Source organism: Xenopus laevis, chromosome 6L (genome assembly GCF_017654675.1).
Source record: "Xenopus laevis strain J_2021 chromosome 6L, Xenopus_laevis_v10.1, whole genome shotgun sequence".
Taxonomy (NCBI): Eukaryota; Metazoa; Chordata; class Amphibia; order Anura; family Pipidae; genus Xenopus; species Xenopus laevis.
Window position 1 is genome coordinate 111,859,091 of NC_054381.1, and position 19,276 is coordinate 111,878,366.

Consider the following 19,276-nt stretch of genomic DNA (forward strand, 5'->3'; position numbering starts at 1 on the left):
CGTGAAATTTAAAGGCTTTCACTCAAAAATCGTGAAATTTGAAGGTTTTCACTAAAAAAATCGTGAAATTTGAAGGATTTCACTTAAAAATCGTGAAATTTGAAGGATTTCATGCAAAAATCGTGAAATTTTAATGTTTTCACTAAAAAACGTTGAAATTCGAACATTTCCATGAAAAAATCATGAAAATTGAATATTGACGCAGGAAAATTTTCACGGGAGATTCGCAAATTTTTTCGATGGCGGCGAAACGCGGAAATTTGCTGCAAATTCGTGCCATTAGTGAATTAGTGGCGCCCTGGCGAAACTATTTTCGGCGCTTCATGAATTTGCCCCGTAGTGTTTAAACCAACTATGACTCCAATAAAATGGGAAGAGATCTGCAATACTATCTCATATTTGCCAGTATGGGTGTAATAAACAATAAAATGCTGGAGAAAAACAGAACCTATTTGCACTCTACAATGCCAAGGCTGCCAATGTGTAGAGAAATCCTTTGGGGGCTGGTTCACTAGATTAATATTCAGGGGATGCTTCTACAGAAGTGCAACCCATTGTGCACAAGTGAGGAATTTTATTCTCAATATTCAGGGCAAATTGTTTTATATACAGGTAAAAAGTGTTACTTTGTACTAGAGCTATGCTCAAAGTACCTGATGCTCCATTAATAAAAGAGTGCCACTGAGTTTTGTCAAATACAGAATTGACAGAACTCCTAAAATTCTCAGATGCCAAATTTCCATTCTTGAATTTACAATAAGTTTTCTGTTTATGTGTAACTGTTACAGTCCAAGCATAGGTTGCAGTCTGGCCTAAAACGTTATCTTATGTGCTTATATCAGTCAAGGGACTGAGATGAGGAAATTCTAATATTTTTATAATTAAGTTTACCATAAATGGATTTCAGTTGATGCACTGGTTCTTTTAAATAAACTAAAGGTGCTCACAGGGAGATCATATTGACCCTTTACTATATAACAAACTACTAGATAATAGGATCTGTAAATGACAACAATTTAAATTCATTGGTCCCTGAGGATTAATATCATACCTAGATTAAGGCCATAATTGCATGTTTTGTGCCAATGCGAGTTTAGGGAAAAACATGCACCAATGGACCCATATCATCATTCAGGCTGGTCTATGTGGCCTTGTAATTGTGGGATTCGATGGGTGGACTAAAATCCTTTATAAAAACACAAGGCAAATGCATGCCAATGATTCAATCACAGAATATTTGTCCCACAATTACTAGGGGACAACCAATGTGTTTAACGTGTCCCTACCAATGTGTTTAATGTGTCCCTACCCTAGCACCAGTCAGACCTCCCCATTAGTTCTTCCACCGCTCCATTGAATGGGTTTTGCCAAATACCAGCCAAACAGGCATGACTTTTTCTAATCTTTTTTTTCTTCCTTAGGATTCTAATGAATCTCAGTCTTGCTAATGAAATTTTGGATTTGAAATGCTGAAAAAAATGTTTCCATTAATAATCAGCATTGTAAAAGAAAATGCACGGGTTTAACTGGAAATACTAAGGAAAAGAGCAAACAGTTCTAATTAATACCTTTTCATGTTGAAATGTATTTTATCTCTTTCCATGACAATAACTATATGACAGTTTCAAAGCATGTATTGATGCCAAGTTTATCCTTATGCTATAGTTGGCTAAATAATTTGGTTGGCTGCTTTTGGTGCCTGTCTTCAAAAGCAGAGATGGCTTTAGATCTGCCATTTACTAAACAAGCCCACAGCTTTAAGCTGCTTTGAATGTTGAGTGCCAAATCCATCTCAACAATTTAAAAACACGCACACTGGATTATTATTTTCAACACTGCTGCTGTTTTTTTCATATGAAGTGCATGTTCAGTATTTGTTAGTAGCAATAAATGATAAATATATCAGCTTTTTTTACTGCAACTAAAAGAGATGAGAAATTATGCAAAATATCTAAACAGAAGGGAAATAAATTGATCTAGTTGAATAAATATGAATGCCTTGGTCCCTACAGTCTATCTACCCTGTTATTTTTGCCACAATAATTGATTTATATCCTGTATTTAGCCCTAAACCCAGCTGTCAGGTTTTTTTTCTTTCTACTAACTAATTTTTTAAATTTTCCACTTTCCTGTTTTCCTGACATTCACCTGTTGTAGTTATATGAGATAAATTGCATCAATCAAATCTACACAGCCAACATGAAAATGAAAAGGTCAGCAAAGCAATTCAAGTTAGAAAATGCTATTCCTCTAATTAGTACAAATGCTTTTGCAATATATGTATGAAAATATAGTAATTCAGGATGCTATATTAAATATCATTTATCAAAACAACTTGTTTGGGGGGGAGGATTATATTAAGTGCTACATAAATGGTAATTGAGATAAATAGGTGTAGGAAAACTGATGAAAAAGCACATAACGCACACCGGAAAGATTTATCATAGAGTTCAAAGCAACATGTAATGTACTAAACAGATTTTATTCTTAGGATATGGATTAAATGTCTTAATTGAAATAACTTAATACAGATGAAAAGTCTGCAAAAAATGTAACCTTTTGTTTGCCCATCAGCATATTCATGTAAGATGTAAAATATTAAAGAAGATATAACCAGCCATTGATTAAAAGTAGGTGTAACACTAGGCACAATGATGGGCGCAATACTATATAGGACTCCTAGAATGTTACACCCCAAATTCATTGCTCTTGTTGTATAGACTTATTGTGTTTATTTTGAAAATAGCAGGGCTGTTTATACCTATATTTGATAAATCACTGCACTCCACACTAACATAAATGCAATTGTGTTTATTGGGAGTGCATTTATAAAAAATGTCATAGTGCCACAAAAAATCAGCTGTGCTCCATCTGTAGGGTATGTGGTACTGCCTATCCATGTATAACCATCAAAGAGGTGTAGAAGAATGTAGCAATAAAAACTATCGGACAAATTATAAAACAAAGCCTTTGTTCAAGCAAACAAGCAAACACAACTGATCATGTAAGTATTGTAAATTAATATAGTGAATGTTCTTGGCACAGACTTTGATCAAGGAATGACTGAAGCTTCAAGAGCTTTTCAATTATAAACACAACTGCGCCACAACTGGGAAAATATGGTGACTTTACATTTATTAGATATACCTCCATATTTATCTATATTTATTTGGTACATGCCTTTGCAGTCAGTGGCTCTCCTAGATGACATAGTTTCCTTAAAAATAGAAAAGTTGCAGCACAAATTAAGTAAAAAAGTCCTACTAGGAAGATAAGAAGCCAAGATTTTCTGGAGCAGAATCTTTTCCCACATTAGTCCCATGCCAAGTGTATCTATAACATAACTGTAGATTACAGGTCAATGGCCAGGGGATGCAAGGCACAGGAGAGTAATTTTATTGCCACAGGCAACCATTTACTGCACCTTGCAACAGATTTATATTCTGGCAGAGCAGAACTAATTTAGTGCACCAGATACAAGGGCAGTTTTGCACGTAGTGCTCTTGTAGTTCTGTGTGGGGCAACAATAAATGAATCCAATGATGTTCCATTGCGAGGAAAAAAGATAATTTTTATATACTTTGTACCCTATAGATGACTTCCATAATCTTGAAATGGCTGAGAACACCAATCTTTGCTTCTTGAAAAGGCTAATTTTCAATTGACCTGAGCCAAGTGTAACCCAGAAGGCGCAAGAATGCAGAGGATGAGTCAAAACGACTCCCCAACCATTAACAGTACTGTAATAGAATAGCTTTTCACAATTCATCTTCCCTGCCTCTGCCTCCTGCAATGGACCATAACACTCCTGTTATGGATTAGAACATGAACTCCCCAACTCCACCCTGTAATTTATCAATACTTTTCTTCTCCCTGGGATATCTTCCCTGTAAAACTTCTCTTTCCTGCAATAGTTTAACCTTCTCTTCCTCAACAGCCAATTGTAATTAGCTTGCACATGTTTTTTACTGATTGGCTTCAGTAAAGAGATTCAAGAAGCAAAGTAGGAGCAGCAAGCACTGCACTTCTCGAATGTATGTAAAATATTTTTACTGTTAAAAAAATATATTTAAAAATAATAACTTTGCCATGGGTGAAAACTGAGGCCATTAAAGCATGCTTCAAGCTGTCATTCAGTCATATTGAGCTGGAGTCTTAGGTCCCATTTACCCCTATTCCAAAAATATACAGGAACGTTAAAGACAAAGATAAGATAAAACTGAGAATAGTTTGTCTCTGTGTGTGATAGGGCCCTTAGTGATCTACTGACACTTATCAATGTAAAGAACTGCAAAATATGTTAATACTATATAAATAGTCTAATAATAATAATGCTCCAAAGGTCAGCCATCTATATTCAGGTCAAAGCACAACATATGTTTACTGTTTTGAATTAACATATGAAAACACAAAGTTCAACTTATTTAGCAAATTCCTATAATGTTCATTGAGAAGTTAAAGACACATCTGATACAGGAAAAACTGACATACAGAACATCATCAAACGCCAAAATCACTGTTTTTGTACTTCATTAAATGCCAGCTTGTGGCCCTGACCAAGATAGAGCAATATATAAGCAACAGCAGGATATAGTTCTCTGTTAAGAGAAATTTGTGAAATTAAGCTTGACATGTAGTCCTATATGAATCTGTCTGGCCACCATATTGTTTTCCTCTGGCCATTGTTTCATAGTTTGCTTAGCTCATAATTCACTTTATGCTGCTTTTACTACATTTGACTCTTTTCAAAGTTTATTGAGATTAGATGATTCTGTATGTGTGCTTGGCCTTGATTCTACAGTTCTGCATTGTAAGTGTTCAAAGGTCAACACCCCTCACTCACCTCTTCTTCATGACTAAGACGACTCCAAGGAATATTATGACAAACAGGAGGATTCCCGCTATTCCTCCAGTGATTTTGACTGTGTGGTCAGATTGGCTTTCTGGTTCTGCATCCGGTTTGCTTGTTGCCGCTCCTAAAGGGTAAATGACACACATATAAGAAAAAAAGCACACATCTCTTAAAATGTCTATCTTTTCATACTTAAATAGCCACCACGCACATTTCCGATATATTTAACAATGGCCTCCATGTTAAACAGTAAAGTTCTACCACATTTAAGCCCTATCTATAAGATACCACTTATATTAAAAAGCTTTTATGTGCAATGACAGAAAAGTGATTACACTTATTTTTCTTCAAATCTATGTAAGGTATAGTAAGTGGTTGTGTATAAAACATACATAATTTAACCATTTTAAGAGTACTGTATGATATATCTTCCAGTACATTTCATTATTCTCTGTTCTTTCTTTTGTAATGGGAACAAATCCTTGCTCACAACATAATAACTACCCTATGCCTTTACCCAAACTTGATTTGCTGCAGTGTTATCCTTAATTATGTTTCTTAAGTGAAGCAGTAATTCCATAACATATTAACTCAAACACCTGGAAAACTCTGATAAGCTCATTCACCATGCATTTTACTAGCGATTGTTTTTCAACACAATAGCCTATTTTTTGCCTTTGGAAATTTAAATCTAGGTCACATCTGGTAGTCAAAAGACTCCTTCTAAGCAATTTATTCACAAAGTGGGAAGCAGCTGATGATCACACCATTGGCACCCACATTTAATATCTGTTTAAATGAGATAACTGGTGCCTTGCAGCAGCAACTGTCTTAGCTCCCTGAGATTCCTTATTTTTCTAATGCTCTGTTTATAATGTTTACTGTATAATGTGATGGAATGTCAAATCGATGTCTGATGAAATATCCATTTCCTCCCCTAAATGAGTTCAAGATGAAGAATATACGAAACTCAATGTTCAATTCACTAAACCCAATCCCTCCTCGGACCTGTTTTATTCCTACGCTTCCAATTTTTTTTAATCAGAATGTGACAGTACTCATCATGTGGGATGCCATTAAGCAGACAGATGGTTTCAGAAACACGATTTTATTTTGAAAATCCCAATTACCTCTTTTTAGTGCCTTTCCATGCTTCCTACCAACAACCTTATATCATAAACATAAACATGGATTAAGCTCTATAACCAAAATGTTACTATTTAACAAGTGAAGTGCAGTTTGTATAGTTATACAAAACTTAATTTCCATTTGTTTTCTATTTATCTGTCTAGCTATCTCTACTACAGTGTACCATTTGACCATTCTATCATTACTCTTCAAATCTCAAAGGCTACCCACACATGGAAGACATTTTTGGATGCCTAACTGATGGTCCCACAGGCTATTTGCTTGACAACTTTATTATTTGAAGATAAATGTGAATGTCCAAAATGAACAGAACTAACTGAATGGACCACTGACTAGTTGGACAGATAGCTATGAAGAACAGGGTTATATATATTTTCAGACAAGCCAAAAACACCATACCAATGCTAGCCCAGTTGTCCATCAGGCCAGACAATTAAGTATCTTACCAGAGAAACCACTTGATTCAGTTCACATTGCATTGTATTTATTAATATAGCACTACAGTTAATTAAACAAAACAATGATAATAGATGTAAATGCACATGGAATTGTAGCTGGAATAGGTCTCTGTCCTGATGAATGTAAATCTATGATGAAGAGGAGGCAAGCAAGAAAAAAAAGGATGGGGACTTCCATTATGACAGGGAGGAGAGTGGTTTAGAAGCAGGTAATTTAGATAAAGAGGTAGCAGCAAAAAAGATGGATATGGGAGACCGGGTATGTACACGTACTGAGCATAACAGAATTTCTCCTGAAGCTATAGTAACCATATGAGAAATTGGTGCTTGACAGCCAAACTAAAAACTGAAGGTGGAATCCCTATTTATATAATAGTATTAAATCAAACTTTCCCCTTAAGCAATAAGCTCACCCTTCTTCATTAAAGAAGGCTCTTCTTTTCTAATTTCTCTCCAAAACTGTGCACCAACAACACACGTAGAGCTTTATGGCTTTGTGGTGACATCAAACATGTTTCGACAAAGAAGCCCAAGTTGCACTTCAGTGTTCTGCTGTGCACTGACAAGAGTTTGTGCTATGAAATGTATCATGTTGTGCCATAAATATGATCATGCAACTAAGTCTCTATTGATAAATACTTTTCTCACTAATGTATAGTTTTTGTAAGCATAGCAAATCAATTGTTTCTGTGAGCTAAATCCAAGTTTAATATTTCCTCACTTTGCACAATAAAATAGTAGGCAGTTAATATCATCTACTGACACAAATATCTGTCAAAGGCAGTATGTTTCCTGTTAGATAGAATAATATGTGGCTCTTCTTCAGAGGACTATGCCAGACAAAACCTCCCATGTGCTACTGCCCTGAACAACTACAGATAAATGTAAGTTATGAAGAACAACCATGAATAACTGCGTGCTTGACTCACTACTGTACTAATGGATATAAAAGGCAGGTCTATATTTTGATGTTAGTTTATTTGTCAATTGGCAGTTTTATTTTGATGAAGCCTAATCTGTTGTTGTTGCTAGTTTGTGGCATTTAATGCTCTTCATTGGTTTACCCACTAAATGCCCTATGCTTTGTCATGATGTAAAATAAGACTTTTTGTAAAATAAGTCTTGACTACAGTAGATATTTGTTGTGTCATTGTTTTAGCATTAGCACACCTCTGTCATGTTCTATACCATTAATCAAGATCCTTACCACTCTCAGCACTCTTTCTCCTCTTCAGCCCTAGCTATCTCAGTTTCATCACAATCAATACTTGTCATGACCTATCTGATATTAGTTCTGTCTATTCCTTCTCTGCCAACTTACTCTATTGCAGTTTGATCAAGTCTTTCAAAATCTTAGTCCCTACTCCCTTTTTGATCTTCCATAAAAGCTGAAGAAAATCCAAGACCTGCTACACCCTCCAGTTTTGGTAAAGTATATATTCCAAGTCTAGGGAGCAATAAACTTTCTTAAGGAAACACGTTAACAGAAAACTTTTGTTTGAGAGTATACAATGGGTTTCTTGATTACATATTCAAAAGAGTGTTTGTTATAAGTATGAAGTGTTTTGCAGTTATTAGATAACAATTTCATGGTTCAAACAATAAAAGAGAAAATATGTTTTATCCCTACTTGGCTAGTATTTGTTTACAGTGAGACAGTAAGTGGCATTTTGTAGAAGTCACCTTCAAGTTATGAAAAACATACTCGATTGCCTGTAATAAAAGCCATCTGTCCCACAGCTAGAAAAAAAATAAGAAGACTCAAAATGCACCTATAGAGTAACCCTGCATGATTTGTTACTGTACTTATAATGGATCCAGCAACTATAATACTCTTCGAATGCAACACCTCTAAGCACAGTTTAGAGCCATAATCTATATTTACTGTCTTTTTCCTTGTTGATAAGAAACACACTCTTTCTTGCTCTAAAATCTTCAAGTTGTCTTTTCACCTCCTTTACTACTGAAATGCTATGATTTAAAAATGTAATTGTTTAGCCCTGAGGAAATATCTGTGAGGCCTTAGGTAATAATCATACTACATAAAGTACAAATGACAACAGTAAAAAAAAAAATTAAAGATCTTTCTGGACTCGGGAGATTAGGGGCAAAATTCAAAAAGGAAAAGGCCATGTAAGGGTTTCTGATATAACTTTCGTTTATCATTGGGAGGCGGCTTTACTTATCATTGGGTAAGCAGGATGCTGTTATTATACAGTATATATTAGAACAGTATGAGGAATCATTGTTTAACTGGGAGATCAGGAGCAGGTAGGAAAGTAACAAAGAAATCGAATGATGCTGGAAACTAAGAAAACAGCAGCTGAGTAATAAAGTAATCAAAATCATTTTAGAAGCAATCTCATGCAAAATATGCCCATGTCCTATATATTATCATATCAAAACCATTCACCCTTTGTTGTGACTGTTTCATTAACAGGCATTAACAGGGGCTTATCTGTGCACTGGTATGTAATTATATACCTCACTAGAATCAACATTCCCTGTTTAGGTCAAGAAATAACAAAAAACATTATGCCTATGTGCAGCACATGTCCTAATTATTGAACACATGTTGAGCAAGGGCGTTAACGCTAGTTTTCTTAAGAGGAAGCTTTTGATAATTGGAGTGATTTTTTATTATTGTGCTTAGCCAAAATCAGTAAAATGGTGCCATTATTGTGTGTATATAAACAACGCTATGATCAACAGCCTCCCCATGGTGTGGGATCATATATGTATCCTGATACAGGTAAATCCATCTTTATAGCTGTTGTACTGTACCAAAAATGTTACACTGTAAGATGATGTTATCAATTCAGGAAAAAGAATACATTGAAATGCATTATACATTTGTAAATTGCTGAAAATGTGTGGGATAGAACAGTGGAAATTGACTGTTGAGAATATGTGTAGAAATGCTATGGTGCAAATGAGTGGCAAAGCATATACGAAATGTGTGGGACAGATTGGAGAGAGATTCTGTAAAAGTGCAATTTTGAAACATAATAAAAGCGCCTTTACATTTTAATCAAGACTGAAACAACCACAAAATAGACACAACAAAAGGTTGGCATATTCAAAGTGCAATCAACACAACAAGCACATCTTTGAGCTGGCAACACTTTTGTCATCATTCATTTACTGGCTGCCAATTTGTTTCCTTTTAAGGGGAACTGTAGAAAAATTTAATTAAAACTAAATTTCTTTTTAACAGGAAATTATCATGCTTTATTTTATATATATTTTAATATTATATATTTTTTTAATTTGCAGTCCTTTTAAAGATAATGAGAGAATTAGCCCCTTCATCCTCAGCAGGCACATTTTAACACACAGCAGAAGGGTTTGGGTAAAGCCTCTAGCTACAACCAAAATAGGCAATGGTGTCAAACAACCAAAGAAGCAGAACGAAAAAGGACCTGACAGATTTTTAGACACATATTTATTAAATAAAGAAAAATAGTAAAAACCCCTTCTCTCCACCGCTTACCCCAATGTTAGCATTGCTCACTGATCAACTGCTGGAAGCAACTATTATTCCATTCACATTTATTTGCTTCCAGCAGTTGATAAGTGAGCAACACTAACATTGGGGTAAGCGGTGGAGAGAAGGGGTTTTCTTTATTTAATAAATCTCAGTTGAGTAAATAATACCTCTTCATCTCCAGGAAGTGAAATTTTAATAAGTGAATAAGGGTCCTGTATCCTCTTTCCTTTCAAGATTTACAGACACGTTTATGTTCATTTACACTGAATTTCAATCTTTAAGGATATGACAACTTCAGGGGAGGCGACGGCCCCAGTCAGGTATTTAATTCAGCAAAGATCAGTTAGCAATATTAGCAGTAGATTACCCCTTACAGACTGGTATTACAGTGCCACATCATCACAAGATAGTAAAAGTACTTCCTGGAACTACATGCACCCAAATAAAAAATACATTACGTATAGAGAGCTGAAAGTGGTTGGGTAGATGCATTATTTCTAATAACAAATGTGCATAGTTCTCTACCTCAAAGGTCTGTGCAACCCAGTCCTACATTTCCTAGCCAAATTCAACATAAATAAAACTAAATCATTATATTATAGTATATGTATAACATAAATATGTAACATAAAGTAGTCCTTAAGGGGAATGCAGTAGCATCACCAGCATGAGAACCAATACATAATCATGATCTCCCAATACCTGTTTTACTTTCTACGTTTTGCACTTGTACTGATTTGTAACTAAAGCTCACTGACGATATAAATTAAATTAACTGTTGAATCTTGGGAAATGCTGAGACAGTTAAATTCCAAGAATCCGGATATTTTTCCATATCATATCACATACAGTGACCAACTCCCAAATTATTTGTCACTGTCCAAACACGTTGTCTGCAAAAGGCAGATAATGAATTGTTTTCACAAGAAATATATTTCTTGCGTTCTGTGAGCTCTGCAATGGAAATATGTCCAAAATGCAGACTGATTTGGATGACATTACAAGCCCAATTTCATAGGAATTCATTGCTTTAATTCTACATTCATTTTATGGTGCCTAATTTGTGAAATTAGAGGAATAAAATAAAAGTTCACTGCACACTGCAGAAACATTTGGAGAGTTGGAGAGCTTTGCAATTAAATGGGACATAACACAACAATGCACCAGACATGTGCCACCCATTATGACATTTGGGTTAAGAGTATAACCTATTCAAGAAAACAGTCCCTGAAGAGCTAACATCAACTCATGCATCCAATGGATTGTATTTTTTTTATTCCGTTATGAAATATTATACATGTAATCTACACTCACTACTTAAGTCCAACTTTAAGGAGGTCTTCCAGATGAGCAAGACTCTATTCATGCTTTCTTAAAAGAAGATATATACACTAGACAACAGGTAAGTATCTTGTAGTGTGTAATATGGGGAATTCGTGTTGCTCAGTAAGGATTATACATAATGAAACACTAGATGGTATTTAGAATAGACTAACTAAAGTCTTCCCATCTATCCAAAATAAATATTAAACAGCAGATCAACTAGGGGACAACCATTTCCCTAAAAGGATAAAAAGAGCAGCTGAAAAAAAATGAAACATCCCACACTGTTCACAAAGGGTACATGCAGTGAGTTACACTGATATCTATGGAATGAATGTGCAGCACTTAACCTATAAAATATAAAGGCCATGAAAATGTAAAAAGGACACACCCACATAGCAATAAACTAGCAAGTGTTGGGATGAAGGATGAGAGTGATATGAGAGAGGAGGAAATGGAAATGGCTTGTGTGTAGTTGAATGTCTGACCTGTTAGTTGGTCGTCGCCTGCAGCAGGGGCGATGCGAATGTATGGTGTTGTAAGCTGAGTCACGATTATCGCAGCTAAGGCAAAGGAAGATGTCCAGGTCAGCATGCATGAGGAGAAGAAAAGCCAGACTGAAGCAAGGCGGACAAGAAGACTGTCAGTGTTTACCATCTCAAGCAAAACACCACCCATTCCATCATTACAAAGGTATACCTTTCATGCTTGCTCATATATGTAAGACAATGGGGGTGGGGGGGATAAAATAATATATTTGGCAACGGTAACCTATACTTTGCCATTGATCTGCAGAATGGAGCAAATGTTTTTGAAACTACTGTATTACCCACATTTTTTTTCAATTTTTGTTTGAACTGTCCCTTTTAATGTGTTAACACTGTTAAATACTTTCTCCCCTCACTATCTCTTTCATTAGTATTAAGTTGGGCTACACCTTTGACCTTAGGTTATAAAGCTTAATCAATTAACCGAATGACTATTGCATCATGTGTTGAGCTTCTGAATAATCACTATGTATGATTTAATGATGGTGTCATAACACCATAGTTAATTGACCAAATTATAATTCATGTCGTGTGATAAACCCTATAGCATATTGTGGGGTCTTAAACATATTTGGGTCTATACCTTTTAATGGTCATCCATTCAACTAGCCCATTGACTGATAGGTAAGATTAGTGCAAATGACCATTTATAGGCATGGCTATATTGCACAATATATTTTCAAATAGCCCACTTGACATTTGCTTAGAGAGCTTAAAATGTTGCCAGCGTGATTAATATCTTCCTCTGAAAACAGAACGAGGCCATAGCCTAACTGGTGAAATGGATCCTGGTCCCAACTGGTCCCAAAAGAGAAGGAACAAAGACATGACAGAGAATAGTGATGAAATGACAGACAAGTACTTCTCAGCAAGTTGGTTTATAGTCGAGAGAGCATATATAACGACATCTAAGAAAAATAACATAATAAAATAACATTGAGCCTCTCTCTCTTTCACTCTCTCTCTATAGTATATATATATATATATATATATATATCAGCACTCACATACAACATACAACTGGCTTGTGTCTATTGACATACTAATGCTGTTATTCAATCTACATTTAAATAAATGCAAATAGATTAACAAAGTGGTTTGTAATTTGTGCCTGCATTGTCAAACAGCATGCATCTACTATTAGGGGAAAGAAACCCTGCATTGTGGGTAAAAATTTGTATAAATAAATGTTTATGAGCTGTTTACTTTACACTTTTGTGTAATAAGCCATTTTGACCTAGCAAAGCCAACTCTGTTACTTATTCCTAGTATTTACGCAAATCTATGCCCACTTTACAGCAAAACGTATTCTACTAGCTCTCACATCAGGACTGTACTGATTAAAAACAACAATAAAAATGGGAGCATTTTTGTAGATTGTAACACGAAACACGTAAGGTTATATACAGTATATGTGACATAATAAACATTTTTACTTAATTTTATTGCCTGGAGGAAAATTGCCTTCATTTGTCTGCTCTATAAGTTCCTGGTTTGAACATAAAGTAAGCGTCACAATAACTTCCCTGTCCACTAGTTTTCCTAAGAAATGGGCTTAAAATTCCCTTTAGCTCTAAGAGTTAACTCTAGAATCATGTGATAGCAGCTGCCATTGTTTGCTTTAGGAATAAATAGTAATAATCATCAAAAAGGTCAGATATAACATCTGGGAAGTGATGCAGTTAAGATGCACAAGAACATTAAGGACAGACTTCTCCAGAAAGACTCTTCATTTACATAGAACAGCCTGGGTGCTATTAGAAATGTGGCAACAAGCGAGGGAAATAGATCATCTACCATCTGTAGACAATTAAACTCAAAACTGCTGCTGCATAATATTTTGAAATATCCCTCTGCAATGTTCAAATAAAGTGATGCTACCGGATGCCTTTGAGTTACCACTAAGTGATCTAAATATCTTAATGGCATTTTACTCTTTGTTGAAATAAATATTTATGATGTGCAAAGTCAGTGCAAGGGCATGGGGTTCTACGTCCAGATCAAGTGGGTGAGTTCCATTTTGTTTGGTCTGTGCCAGGCAAAGAAAAGCAACACTTTTGATAGGGATAAATAATTGGGGGGGGGGGGAGCACATAGCTTTGATATCTGAATGCTGTGATTTGTATTCTGGGACAAGTCATGACACAATAAACGTTTGCCTTGCTGTTGCTTTTTAATCTCATCTATGTAATACATTATACATTTCAAATTAATTCAGTTCTATTCCCAAAGTTGCCTCTTGGGGCTTCTGTAACACAAATGGAAGCTCATCCTACCAATCGTGCTGCAATGAACAGCATCTGAACGACCAGCCTGGAACAGATTGAGGGAGAGCACTTTTCATCAGCTCTCACATACCACACCAGAAAAAGAAAAGAAAGAAAACTAGCCATTTATTTCAAAGACAAAAGTACTTTTTTTTTTTTTCCATTCAGGTAGATTTTAGCTGCGTGCCCATGATAGTCACGCTCAAGCAGATTATTCTCTTGATTGAAATAAAATGCAAATAAACAAACTATACTGCTGCTACATTCAAACACAAATGAATTTAGATATTTATCAAAAGGGATTTTTATTAATTATCTTCACAGGTAAGTAATTAATGGGATGATTGTCTTGAAGGGAGCATAAAGGATAGAAATATAATACAGGTATAGGATCTGTTATCCGGACACCCATTATCCAGAATTACATCAAGGCTGTCTTCCGTAGACACCATTTTATCTAAATAATCAAATTTTTTAAGTTATTTCCTCTCTCTCTGTAATAATAAAATAGTATCTTGTACTTGAACCAAACTAAGATATAATTAATTCTTACTGGAAGCAAAAATGGTCTATTGGACCATTAAGGTCCTTATTGGAGACAAAACAATCCAATTGGGTTGAATGTTTACATGATTTTTAGCAGTATGACGATCCAAATTACAGAAACACCCCCTTATTAAGAAAACCCCAGGTCCTCAGCATTCTGAATAACAGGACAGATATCTGTATGGAAATGTATTGCAATCATTGCTTTTAGGAGTTCTGCAACACGTTTCAGTTCTTCCTTTTGTATCACTGCTGCCTTAAGTTTGTAGTTCCCTATCAAGGGGCAAATTCACTAAGTGAAAATACGATAGGGACGCCTTCGCCGCACTTCACCAGGCGAATTTTGGCCAGGGTGCCGCTAATTCTCTTAAATCTGAAGTTGCGCTCAGGGAGGCGAAAGGTAGCGAAGTTGCGCTAGCGTTAATTTGTCAATCAAAGCGACGATGCCTAATTTGCATACGGTGCCAAGTTAAAGTACAATGGACGTATATGTAGCAACAAATACATTACACTACACAAGCCTGGGAAAGCTTCATAAAATAAAATAGAGTTGTTATTTTGCCCTATACATGTGCCCACTGTATAGTTTAGGTGCCATATGTTAGGAAATGTAGGGGGGGGATGAGGGTACCCTCAAAAAAATTGTTGATCTTTTTCAGCCTATCATCCATAAAAAAGTAAAAGACCCAGCAATTTTTGGGACTTATTTTGAAGCAAGCCCTATCTACTCTATTGCACTTTGCCTGGTCTGAGGTGGCGAAGGCAAGTCTGGTGCAAGAGGTAACGCTCAGTAAAATGCGCAAGTTAGTGAATTAGTGTAGTAACGTCCCTTCGCCATAGCGCAACTTCGCCTGGCGTAAGGGTGTAAAGTAGCGCTAGAGTAGGTCCACTTCGCTAGCGGATTTATGCCAGCACCCGTTAGTAAATCAGCGAAGTAACAAAATGACTTCACACTGGCGAATTTGCGCTAGCGTTAGATGCTTAGTGAATTTGCCCCCAAGTGTGTACTGGAGATTTCCTGCACTCACTATGCAAAAGGCAACCACCAATCTCAGCGATGAACACTCGATTGCAAATAGGCAGCAGCTACAGCAAATTGAATCCATCTAATGCAAAAACATCAATTAACTCCATATCATCTAGGTGTTAATGAGCTTTTTAAAGACCAGAGTTAAGTTCAATAAAATCTATTGATCATTATAACCATAATAAGAAGTGCTTTATTGATATCACAGTTAGGTGATGTATTAAGGGTTGAATTGATAATTCAAATTCAAATTTTTAATTTTTTTTATGGTCAAAACTCTCAAATTCGAATTGTGAATTGTCCAAAATTGATCCAAGTTTTTTGCACCTCTCCCATTGACTTATACAGTAATTCGGCAGGTTTTAGGTGGTGTATAGTTGAATCTTTTGGAGCAAAACATAACTTTTTCAGTAAGAAGTTTTATACCATTCACTGGGCATTGTCGCAAACTATAAAATTCGCAAACCTTCTTCCCCTGTCGGAAGTGGTTTCTAAACAGTTTCTGGGTTCGCAAAAGCTATATTAAATTCAAAAAGGCAAATTTGTTTGCACAAAGGCATAACTTTTCGTATTGCACATATTGTATCAATTAATATCTTAAACCATTGTTAAAAGTTGGCACCTTATTTAAACAGTGGTTGCTTTTGCCTTTTTTCAATCCACTTCCATGCATTTATTATGTCAAGCCCAACACACATAAGCATGGATGGGATGGATGGTGGTCACACTCACATGCCATTTCACCCACTGTTTTTTTTTACTTCTCCCCCTTTAAAAATATTATTACATTGTTTTGTCATTAGTGATGCCATTTCAATTGATGGAACTCTTTGCAGTGTCAATAAAACAATACATCTCCAAACCATCCACTACTGTATAATCACAGATAGAGTAGCTAATGTCACTTCAAGACAGGTAATGGATGTAGGCTGTGTTTTGGTACACTGATGCTCTAAACATTTTCCAAAATGCCAGATAAGTGAGTTTAAGCAGCTTAATTACAAATTGGTTAGCCAGTGACAAGCTGCTAAAAATAAGAATCATTTCAGGACCCACCCAATTATTTTAATGTGATCTCCCCATTATATTTTATAAGTCCTGCATGCTTTCAAGCATGTGTTAATTTTACCAGATCAGGAATAACCCTTTTTCCTCCAAAACTAACAGCCTCTCACAATCCATTTGCCTTCAAAAACATCCATACAAATCAACAGATGGAGCACATTTTATATGAATGCCTTTTCAAGCACAACCCCATCATGGGTCTTGTGAAAGATACTGCCCATGTTTATTGTCTTGTATTAAATTAAGCTGGTCACTGGGTTTATATCTGCATCAATCATTGTGTGCTTAATGGTCTTTCATACTTTTCCTCTTACTTCCTGTTCCAGCCTCCTAATCAGCCTGCCTCTCTGCTGTAAAGGTACACTGCAACTAAAACATGCAGATATTACAATTGGACTATCATAAAGTGAAGCCTTTTCTCCCTTCTGCTACACAGTGTGCCTTGAAAGATAAGTTTCCAACCCAGTCACAAACTAAAGGCCACTAAAGGGCTAAATAATATTGTTTAGAAGTGTCCGGGAGATTTTTGCACTAAAATAATACAAAAATGTAAAAAAAATATTTTATGACTGGAAATATGAAAACGCCCATTAGACAGTTTATATTTGCATACTTGTGCAATCAATAACATCCTGCAGAGCAAAGACACACAACAGTTACTTATCCTGTTAGAGGTTTGCCTTTTTTTTTCTTTACTCTCCCCAAGCAGTACATAAATAAAATGATTCATGGAAAAACGTGCTTATAATTTACATTTTTATTTCCCAGTCTGTGACTTAAGATATGAGCAAAAATTGTTATATGTGATCAGAAAACCCATTAATGTCTCTATGTTAAAAATAATGGACAACTTTCATGACAACTTTTGCACAGCTCTTCCCTATGTAAATCCTTAAGAAATTCTAAACCTGAGAAACAGCTGTGATGTGCCCATAGGTATTAGTGAACTTCATTAAAAATATGTATTTATTAGCTATTGTGAGTTTGCCTCCCATGTCAAGTGTTTTTAAGCGTTGAGAGCGCAATCTGGTATCTGTGACCTGTAGCATCTGCCTCAGGCCTCATCAGCCTGCTTAGAAAATAGTAATAACCTAAATCCTGCCCATGTCACTGGTTATTAAGTTGTATTTCAGCAACTGTCACATACTGGATCAACCCTGCCTAAATTCTTGTATTATCTGCTCTCAGATGTTCCAGATTTCCTTTACTTTGTGTCTATACATTGGCTTATTTATAACCTTATTTTCAATAGACATTCCATCGGGTATCACATCTCTTTTTATCTTAGAAATAAGAATTCCCTTGTTCATCTTCTATCTCTATCATGTAGCACATTCATAGATAATTCCTTTTTAAACTGCACACAAAGCACGGATATGCTATTGCAGTGGCAAAGAGGCCAGCTGCAACTTTCCTTAAGTATTGTGCACACTTACAATGATTTGAGATGTAATAGACTTGGACACGGCAGGTCAAAAGCTAAGCACAGAAGGGAACTTTGAAGTGAATCCCCAAAACAAAAAGTAAAGTATGCTTCATAAGGATAAGTAAACTTCAAACACAATTCCCTTGTCAAGATGGATTACCCCTGCCAGAAATGCAGAGAAATTAGCTAAAGGGATGTGTTCAGGGGGAAAATTGCTATTACAATGCTGCACAAACAGGTATCAGTATAATATTACGAATTAGCTAATTGGTTTTCCATAAGATTTGTGTATTGACTGGGAATTTAAAATGTTATCTTAGACTTTCTGTAAATAAACACATTAATGTGAATTTATGAATCAGAGTAAATAAAATAAGCATGTACTATACTCCATAATGATTGTACCCTATATGGTCTTAATTCAGTAAACCAAATAAATGTATTGGATGAAGAACATGAACAAATAGCACAATGCTAAATTGCATTTGCTACATTTTGTCTCAACCCAGATTTATAAATATCAGCGATAAAGGTTTAGAAAGCTCAGTTTCTTAAAGAAAGTGACACAATCTGAAAAAGCATTTTGACATGAGTTAAAGTGTTGTCCGCGGAGCCTGTATCTTTATATCCGCCTAACAAATCAGATCTATAAAGGAAATGTGGTTGAATTTAAAGCAGGAGCTCTCCTTTATGGGGCATCATGCTGACAAATGCATTAAATGAGGGCTCACACTGAGCATTCTGGCCTCTTTACACTTAAAAAAAAGCACTTTGTATATGAATTTATTTAAAAATAAAGCACAAGTGCATAAACAATATGGTATAGGACATTAATGTAAAATACTCAGAATTAACAGTTGTTTTAAGCATACCTTTGGTGGCTATCCTGACACAGTCTATCTTGGTTTCCTGGTACAGAGAAAGAAAATTAGGTTAGTTATTTGCAATCCATTATGTGGAACTATAATTACAACATGCAAAACTCACTGCTTCAGAATGCCCTTACATTATTTTTGGACTCTATTATCCAGAATATTTTAAAAGCTGACAATTGCCTGTAGTAAAACTATTTCAATTAATAATTGATTTGGGCTTATTGTCTGTGCCTTGTACTTGAGTCCATGT

At 35.6% G+C, this 19,276-nt stretch overlaps 1 protein-coding gene across 18 annotated transcripts in view; it reads right to left on the reverse strand.

Moving 5' to 3' along the window:
* The window catches only part of LOC108719201 (receptor-type tyrosine-protein phosphatase mu), a 470,437-nt gene that overhangs the window by 157,084 nt on the left and 294,077 nt on the right, over positions 1-19,276 (reverse strand). For 12 of the 18 annotated variants that reach the window (XM_041566373.1, XM_041566368.1, XM_041566375.1 and 9 more), the window contains exons 13-15: positions 19,024-19,060; positions 11,761-11,835; positions 4,844-4,976 (exon numbers count right to left, since the gene is read on the reverse strand). In XM_041566373.1, coding sequence (XP_041422307.1) covers positions 4,844-4,976; positions 11,761-11,835; positions 19,024-19,060 — 245 coding nt within the window. The remainder of the gene's footprint in view (positions 1-4,843; positions 4,977-11,760; positions 11,836-19,023; positions 19,061-19,276) is intronic. The other 6 variants (XM_041566369.1, XM_018267907.2, XM_018267906.2 and 3 more) reach the window with 1 other exon arrangement.